Below are 10,000 nucleotides of genomic sequence, written 5' to 3' on the forward strand. Positions count from 1 at the left end.
ACGTTATCTCGGTGGAGGGTAGCTGCGGAGAAAGGCTGAGAGGGTGTTATGATTGTCAATTATGTGTTTGACAATTGCTGTTGCAGTTGCAGGATTGTTGGGATTAAGATCCTGCCGAAGTAGGCTTGTTTCCTGACATTGCTGTAGATAGTACTGTAGAGGTTCTTCTGTGTTTTGATTACAGTACTTGCACGGTCTTATTGGTTTAAGCTGTGCTGCAGGGTCTTCTTCATTATCTAAGATAATTTGCCAGGTGCATAGATATCCCAGTCGCAGTCTGCAGATGATTACTGCGTCCTGGCGAGGTGTTTGTCTTGCAATTGGGTGTGGTAATATGTTTGTCGCTTCAATATACCACTTTGCAGATCTTGATTCATCTAGGAAGGCTCTCCTTACTTCACTAGTCTTTTGGATGTTGCAGTAGGCAGCCATTTGATTCTTGATGGTTTTTAATGAAGGTTGTAGAATAATGCTAATGGTTTGGCACATTAAGGCCGATTTAGCTAGGTGATCGGCCTCGTCGTTGCCAGAGATTCCAGTATGGCTTGGAATCCAATTCAAGGTAACTTGCCTGTTGTTGTTTTGGTGGAACAAGGCTAAGAATTGAATTGCAGTGATGAGGTAAACATTCTCTGTAGGTTCCTTGTTGCTGAGGGCCAGAATGGCTCCTCTGGAATCTGTACGGATCGTTGTGTTTCCATCTTGTTGGTTGGTAGAGTGTTCTAGAGCTTTTGCAATGGCCACTAGTTCAGTTTGCAGTGTGGAGGCATGGTTGGAAAGTCTCCAGTTTTCTTTATAGCCTGATGTAGAGATAACTGCAGCAGCAGCTGCAAGGATTGCAAGGTCTACTGATCCATCTGTATAGTAGATGTGAGGTGCAGGTGTGTTCCTGATTGCATTTTTTGCAGCTTCAGTGAGGTGCTCTGGCGTGCAGAGAGCCTTGCTTGCTGCTGGTAGGATGGTGAAGCTGTATTTGATAGGATCATGAGCCCAAGAGGCAGGAGGGCTGTATCCATCATGCTTTTGTTGTCCCTTGGTTTTGTGAGCCTCATTTTGCATCTGCATCCTTCTGAGTGTATCCAGTAGTTTCTTTGCGTGGGAATTTGGCGGATCCAGTTCTTCAGCATGAGGTAGAAGCCTTTTTATTTTATTGTTGAGTGGGCTTTTTCTGTCTGCGATGATTGACTTGAATATAATCCTGCTATTCCTAATGTCAATCCTAGCTGACAGGGGAATTAGGTTGGTTTCTGCTCTAAGTAAGCAGAGTCTTATCCACATTGGAGAGCCACTAATGAGTCTCATGGCATTGTTATGGACTATTTCTAATGATGCTTTTTGAGTGTTAGTCAATGCAGTGAGTGTGGGTGCTGCATAATCGATATGGTATCGAATTGCTTATAGATAAAATAGTCTTAGGAGGTTATTAGATACTCCTTGTTTTAGGGAGGTCATTCGTTTCATGGGTGATAGACGAATCTTTGTCTTCTCTCTGAGGTAGGTTACTTCATTGGCTAGTGATAGGGTTTTGCTAATGATTACCCCAAGGTACATGAATTGACTCACCCATTCGATGTCTTCACCCCTTAGTGTGAAGATCTGAGGGTTTTGCGAATGTCTTATAGCCATTGCTTTTGTTTTGTTGGTGTTGATCTTTACGCCAAGTTCATTGCATTTGGCTTAGATCATGTCAAGTGCTTTTTGAGTGACATTTCTTGCATGAGTTTTATGTGGACATATTATACATAAATCGTCGGCATATATGAAAATTTCCACCACATTTGGGAGGTTTAAAGTGGCTAAGTTCTCCATTAGTAGAGTGAAAAGGTAGGGGCTTAGTATGCCTCCTTGTGGTGTACTGTTTTCTAAGGGGATGAACTCTGTGGTTTTTCCTTGGAAAGTGACTCTGGCTTCTCGGTTCAGTGTGTAGTTTCGAGTCCAGGCCAGTAAGTGTCCTTTCACTCTTTTTTTCAACAAGTGTGAAGAGTATAGCTGGTGAGCTGGCTAGCTCAAAGGTTTTCTCGAGATCAAGGAATATGACAAAGGCTTTTTTTGTCATTAATTGTTGAGAGGACATCTGTAATGCATTCTTGGGTGCCTATGCCGCTTATGTAGGCATATAGGCGATGATGTAGTTGGCTTATTTTCCACTGCAGTCTGTTGAGTACCATTCTCTCAGCTATTTTCTCTGTGCAGCTTATCAAAGCTATTGGTCGGTAGGTGTCTGTCTCCTTGGGTTTTGGAATTGGTTTGGTGTCCTGCTGGTTCCATGTGGTTGGACGTAGTCTTTCCGTGTGTGTCCTGTTAATCAAATGCAAGTAGACCAATTTAGCATGGTTTCCCATTAGCAATTACAGTACAGTAGTTAACACCTTGAATGTAGAAAAATCGTTTGGTAATCTCAACGTTGTCAGGCATATGAGGACCGAGAGAATGGGAAAAGAATAGGCAAGATTATTCGGTGTATGTGTAGGCAAAGGAAAAGTGAGCTATGACGTGAGAGAGAGGTACCTAATAAAGTACTGTCTTGTCAGTCAAAAGACCCAATAACTCACAGTTTGTGAACCAACTGCACCTGACCTCCATTTCTCATCGTTTTTCAAAATCCTGAGGATATATCAAGTAAACATAACTTCCAAAGTTTATATACAAGAAAGGAAAAAAATCTGTAAGGTTAAGTTTCTTATTCAGATTTATTCACTTATGTAATCTAAAAGGAGACACCTCAATAAAATTGTTAAATTGTCTCAATTTGGTTAGGTTAAGAAAGAAAACTAATCTCTTCATATTGACACTTGAAAAAACAAATGATCCCTAAAGCTATGACATCCAGGCTGAGGAAATTTCTATTATTATTTATTTCTTTATTTTGTATACTTTTAGGAAAGGCTTCCGGCGGGTTTGCCTAATCTCGGTAACACCTGTTTCATTAATGCCATACTTCAGTGCCTCTATTATACGAAACCCCTGTCTGATAATTTCATCAACAGCCGATACAAGTAAGTTTTTCGTACATAAATTTAGTTGAATTGCAAGAATATTTCTATAACCTTAAAGGACCATTACCGTATCAATTTGTTTACTTTCTGTTGTTTCAACAAATCATGATATAATGATTACTGTATGCAGTAGATTAGCCTATTCATTTTTTTCAAACACAGTAAATCCATTTCTAATGTATAATATGCAATCCTTGTGTATATTTAAAATGTGGAATTTCTATGTTCATAGATTTTCTGTTTACCAAGTTAAAAAAAAAAATCTTATAAATACTGTCGCTTAATTGTCTTAAGGAACAACATAAACAAGAACAGCAGTTTGAATGGTGATGTCAGCATTGCTTTTGGCCAAATAGTGAGAGCACTTCGGACCGGAAAACAAACATACGCCGCGGTTAAAAATATGAAGGTGAGAAAGAATATATGTATCATATTTATAAAAGTTGGACTAAATAACTAATATAGGTATCTTATTTGTAAAGATAAGAGTGGTAAAAGTGCTACTCTCTTTTTATAAAAAACAAGAAAATATAAGTAACACTATTATTTTTAGGAAGCCTAAGGCATATAACCCGATACTATCTCCTGCGCAAGGACCGTGGAATAGAATAGCAATAATATTTCTCTCTTCTATTGAGGAAAAAAAAATACAGAAAAATTGTCTTTTTTCATGAGGTCATGAAATATCTGGGATCAGTTATTATTTCTATGGAGGTGTTTCTATTATATCAGTAGACGATCAGTTATTATTACATCATTAAGAGTCGAATAAAGGCAATGTTATAAATTACTTTATGCTAACCTTAAATAATGTACATTTTTTCAGCCTTTGTTAATACCATTAGCGTTATATACCTTCATTGTTTTGTCGCCATTACGTAAAAATTAATGCACTGACCTTTCAGTCTTTTTTTAATCATGTGCATTTATACCCTATACTCGCAGGATGTTGCAGGTCATTACGACAGATATTATCGCAAGGATGATGCTAAGGAGGCACATCGTTTTCTGAGACAACTGCTGCATTGGCTCCACCAAGATCTTTCTAAAGTAAGTCCTTTATATATATATATATATATATATATATATATATATATATATATATATATATATATATATATATATATATATATATATACATACGTAACATAATATGATGACTAACCTGGTGAAGTAACGAGAACTTTGGAAGTGGAGGAAATGCCCCCCTAAATCTCGATGAAGTCACTAGCAGTGGGGTGATGGATTGGGTTTAATGTGATACACAAGCTATCACTTTGTCTTATACCCTCAATGCTTGGCGGATGATCTTACTAGAACTAGTATGGACCGGCAGGTGTCTTGCCTTAGACAGAATCCTCAATGGATTTAGTCAATCTATGGAAAGCAAAAATGACAGAATGGTTCCCATTCCTGGCCATAGCGGGGTGCTGAGAATTTCCCTGTTTATAAATACTAAAGAAAAATTTAAAAATGGTAATTGGAATGTTAGAACTATGAATCAGATTGGGAACTTATAGCAAGTGGAGAATGAACTTATGGAGTATAATTTAGATACCTTGGGCCTAATTGAAATGCGTTGTTGGGGAATTGATAAGGAAATGTTAGAATAAGGCATATATATATATATATATATATATATATATATATATATATATATATATATATATATATATATATATATATATACAGGAAGAAATTATGGATTTGGAAGGGAAGGGGCTGGAATAATGATGACACCAAGAGTAGAAAAGGCATTTACTGAGTGGATAGCAGTAAATAGCAGACTGTTACTTGCAATGTTTAAATTAAAGTAGTACAATATGAGTATTATTATGTGCTATGCACCAACAAATGATGCCCATGAAGAAACGAAAGATGAATATATGATGAACTGCAGTGTAACAAATGAGATCCCAGAGAGAGATATGAAAATTGTGATTAGTGACTTCAATGCTAAAGTTGGAAAGATTAGTCAAGGCATAGAGAATGTGGTAGGTGTTGAGGACTTGACAAAGTTGCAAATTAAAATTGAGCCCATTTTATCAGTTTTTGTTAAGCAAACAATCCTCTTATTAGAGTTAATCTTTTCCAGCAAAGATACATCCACATATATACATGGACTTCACCATGTGGCAACTACAAAAGTAAAGTACATCACATAGCCATTAATAAAGAGAAAACGAGGACTCTGAGAATTGGGAGAAGCTCTAGAGGTGCAGTTATTGGTAGAGATCACCAGCTCCTGATTACCGCACTGAAATTAAAACTGAAAGCACCCGACAAAAATGTAGATTGAATACCTGGGTTGATGCAACAAAGCATCTAGAAGATGAGCACAGAGAATCGTTTGCAGTTCAATGAAGGAATCTATTTGCAGTCTTAGAGACTTTAAAAGAAGAGCAGACAATTAACGAAGAATAGTGTGATATTAAGAACATATATCAGTCAGTTGGCAGTGAAGTTTTGGGACATGTAGTTACAAGGAGAAAGCCATGGGTATCAAATGATACTTGGGATGCTATAAAAAGGGGACAAAGACAGAAATTGATTATTGAAGATTTTCGAGGCAGTAATGAAAGTTACAAGGTAGAGCACACTAAGTATTCCAGTATTGATAGTGAAGTCAAAAGAAAAGCCAGGAATGACTGGAGAGAATATATAGACAGTAAAGCAGATGAGGCTGACAAAGCTATGAATTCAGGGAGTAGCTATGGTGTAAGAATTGCTCATAAAACTATCAATGAAATCTCCGTAGGGGAAAATAAGAAGAAGCATATACCCATCGAAGAAAGAGATGGATCTCTTATAACAACCCATGATGAAGAAAGGTAACGTTGGATTGAACACTTTGGTGATGTCATGAACAGGAGATATGAAGGAAATAATTTGACTGATATACCTGAAACTGAGGAAGATGTTGATGTGCCCATGAATGACTTCAGTGCTTGAAGTCAAAGTTATTCTTAAAAAAAAAAAAAACTCAAGCAATAGAAAGCCCCTTGATACGATGGAATAACTGCTGAGATGATGTCAGCCGAAAATGAAGTGACTCCCAGAATGTTTACAAGACTATTTTGTAGAATGTGGCATGACGAAGCAAAACCTGAGGAATGGGAGCTAGGAGTGTTGGTGAAAATAGCCCCCCCCCCACCCCCCCCCCCACCCCCCAAAAAAGGAGATATAACTGATTGCAATACTTAGAGAGGCATACCACTTACGTCAATTGTCATGAGAATATATAGTATGCTTATTCTAAAGAGGCTAGAGAGAAAGATTGATGAAAAGCAGAGAGATGAACTAGCGGGATTTTGAAAAAGTAGAAGTTGCCCTGACCAAATTTTCTTTTTAAGACATGTTGTATAGCAATGTGTTGAATATAGGAATCCACTTTTGATGGTATTTGGTGACTATGAAAAAGCCTTTGATAGTGTGCACTGGCCAGTTTATTTTTGGAGAGTCCTGCGCTATTATGGAGTTCCTTTTAAATATGTGAATTTGTTAAGTCTGTTCGCGAGCATAGTAAGTGTAAAGTTAGTTTTAGGGGAGTCCTATCAAATGAATTTCCAGTGAACAGTGGAGTACTCCAAAGAAATGTGTTATCACCTATGTTGTTTATCATTCTCATGGATTTTGTAATGCAGAAAACAGTTGGAGATGGTGGAGAAGGATTGGACTTGATTGGAAATAGGAAATTAGCTAACCTAGTGTATGCTGATGACGCTTAGCTTATTATCAGAACCCAACAGGAAATGCAATATTTGCTTACCAGAATGCATGAAATGTCACAGGAGGGTTAGCTGAACATGATTAGAAGAAAGAGAGAGAGGATGAGAATGCAATATGCAATAGAAGAGAAAATATCATTAGAAGGAGAAAGAATTAATGAGTTAGAATCATATAAATATTTAGGAACTGTGATCTCTAACGCAGGTTCTTTAGAATAGCAGTGTAATGATAGACTGAAAAAAAGTAAATCAGACAATGGCTAGGTTGAATACAATTTGGATATCAAATTGCCTGAAATTACACATAAATATCATGCTATATATCAGTTTAGTGAGATTAATGTTATTGTATAGACATGAGTCATCGTATGATAATGAAACAATATCCAACAGATTTTGTAGATTTGAGAACAAAACCCTCAGGAGAATGTTGGGAGTTAAATGGCAGGACAGGATTAGAAAAGAAACCATAAAAGAGATTACTCGAGTGCCATATGTGAATGAGATTATGATGAGGGGCAGATGGAGATGGTTTGGTCATGCTCTTCGGACTCCCCGAGAGAGATTAGTTCACCAAACTTTCATCTGGTCTCCCCAAGGCACTAGAAAAGTTGGAAGACCCAGACCTACGTGGGTGAGGAAAATGAAGCCTGAAGTAGATGACGAATGGAGAAGTATAGATTTAAAAGCTCAAGATAGAGACAACTGGCGAAATCTAACCGAGGCCCTTTGTGTTGATAGGCGTAGGAGGAGAGGATCTATGCATGCATGTATGTATATATATATATATATATATATATATATATATATATATATATATATATATATATATATATATATATATATATATATATATATATATATATATATATATATATATATATATATATATATATATATATATATATATATATATATGCATATATATATATATATATATATATATATATATATATATATATACATATATATATATATATATATATATATATATATATATATATATATATATATATATATATATATATATGACAGGATACCCTCTTTTATTTTAATTTTAGAATTTATCCAGTGAATTTGAATCTTTTAAAAGCACAAAGAATAATTTTCTAGAACTGGAAACCTATTAGTTTAAAGTACGCCATGATATAAGAAGAATAATTTTATAAAAAAAAAAAAAAAAATAGAAATAGTCATAGAATTGTGAATACTCTTTAGACATGATAAAGAAAATTTAGAGAGAAGACATGTTTTCTCAGACAAGATTTTCTTTAACATTAATGTTTATGCGAGAATTGTTTTAATTATTTATTCAATCATGCATTCATTACATGTGTTTATAAGTAAAATAGTATTAATCTAATCCCAAATCAGGACATTTCCCCGGACGAGAGTTTTATCCAAGGCCAAGTCTCGCTTATCTCCACTCTGTTCTTTGGCCTCAATATTTGTACCATCGTGTGCCAAGAATCCGGAGTTGAACTTTCAAAGACAGAGGAAACTTTTTCTGTTATGTCTTTGCCTATAGAGATATCAGGGCCAACTGAATTACAGGTGAGAGTATTGTGAATATTTTTCCTTGATATGTATATTTAGTAATACTAAATTAACTCTTTATGTTTCCTAATCATTATAGATAATAAGTTTTATCCATATATGAATTCAAATTCTTCATGAAACAGTGAATAGAGCTGAATAATAAAGTTTGAAAATGCACTTATTAACGGAGAATAAATGAACTGGGTAGGCAAAGAAGGCAAACAAACCTACAGTATAACTTGAAAAGGATTCACTATCTTGACATTTCCTCCACCTATCAATCAGGATTTGTTAGCGAAAAGCTTCAAGCCGCAGCTACTCCTCTGGAGTTGTACAGAGTGCCACAAAGATCACATGTGCCTCAAAAAGCAGAAGATCAAGAGGTCTCCTTCAAATCTCATAATTCATTTCAACAGGTAAGTTTACAAATCTGCAGAGGAACAGATTATAAAGTCATTCAAATAGCCTTTTTTCAGTATTAATTATTGGGAACAAGTAAAAGAGTTGGTGCAAAATATAAATTTCACTTCATTTCATTGATTTTAACGATAGAAGAGTTTGATCAGAATATCATTAAAGAAGTTGAAGAATTCAGTACAAAGAAGATTGGATGCTGCAACGAGCCGTGAGGACCTCTCACAGTGTGACATTCAGACCTTGTTGTGAGCAGTGCCTCTGGCTTGAATGTGTTTATGGAACATTCTATTTCCTCTTTGAAGATATTTGTCACACTAAGGTTCATGGCTATCTCTTATGTTGAATCTGTCCAGTATCTATCTACATTTGAGTAAAATTATCACGTGTCTCCCTATTTCAGAAGAGAAGAAATCAACGGAAATCTTATGGATGCTAAAACAAAACTGTCTTATCCCGTACAAGGCTTAAGTTTGTCTGATTATCTGATCGATCCAACTAGGTTAGTAAAATCTTAGACTTTTCCTTACTATTAGTAACGTTCCCTTAGGCTTTCCGTCGTACAAAGAATTATATCAACAGCTCAGGAACAAATAAGCAGGCACATCTATGGTCAATCGTTACAGAGTGATAATAACAATTATTTCATTTTTTTAACATATATCAATGAAATTTTTCCCCCAGGAATCTTATTATATATATGGAAAAGCTATGGGCATAGATCCTAAGTTTTAATTTTTCTTTTATTTTAATAAAGATCACCTTGAAGATGTCAAAAATCTAATTTTATCTTATGATGATTATTATTAATATTATTATTATTATTATCATTATTATTATTATTATTATCATTATTATTATTATTATTATTATCATTATTGTTGTAATTATTGTTAATAATATTATTATTATTATTATTATTATTATTATTGATAACAATATAAATATCAACATTAATAACAATATTGATATCAATATTGATATTTATATAAATAATAATATTAATATTACTGTTTATATTATTATGAATATTAATATCAATATTAATATTAATATTGATCTTAATATTAATATTATTACTATTATTAGTAATAATAATTTTATTATTATTTCTATCATTTTATTATTATTATTATTATTATTATTATTATTATTATTATTATTATTATCAAATAGCGAAGAAAATCTTCATATTTTAATCCATTGATCTTATTCTCTGAGGATTTTTTTTTAAACAACAATAATAATAATAATGATAATAATAATAATAATAATAATAATAATAATAATAATAATAATAATAATAATATTATTATTATTATT

The 10,000-nt window shown here is 34.1% G+C and overlaps 1 protein-coding gene across 4 annotated transcripts in view; it reads left to right on the forward strand.

The window, feature by feature from the left end:
* The window catches only part of LOC137642585 (uncharacterized), a 134,054-nt gene that overhangs the window by 122,351 nt on the left and 1,703 nt on the right, over positions 1 to 10,000 (forward strand). For all 4 annotated transcript variants that reach the window (XM_068375273.1, XM_068375276.1, XM_068375274.1 and 1 more), the window contains 6 exons: positions 2,881 to 2,996; positions 3,291 to 3,405; positions 3,942 to 4,046; positions 8,099 to 8,278; positions 8,549 to 8,679; positions 9,081 to 9,179. In XM_068375273.1, coding sequence (XP_068231374.1) covers positions 2,881 to 2,996; positions 3,291 to 3,405; positions 3,942 to 4,046; positions 8,099 to 8,278; positions 8,549 to 8,679; positions 9,081 to 9,179 — 746 coding nt within the window. The remainder of the gene's footprint in view (positions 1 to 2,880; positions 2,997 to 3,290; positions 3,406 to 3,941; positions 4,047 to 8,098; positions 8,279 to 8,548; positions 8,680 to 9,080; positions 9,180 to 10,000) is intronic.

The sequence above is a fragment of the Palaemon carinicauda genome, chromosome 6 (assembly GCF_036898095.1).
Source record: "Palaemon carinicauda isolate YSFRI2023 chromosome 6, ASM3689809v2, whole genome shotgun sequence".
NCBI classification, from domain to species: Eukaryota; Metazoa; Arthropoda; class Malacostraca; order Decapoda; family Palaemonidae; genus Palaemon; species Palaemon carinicauda.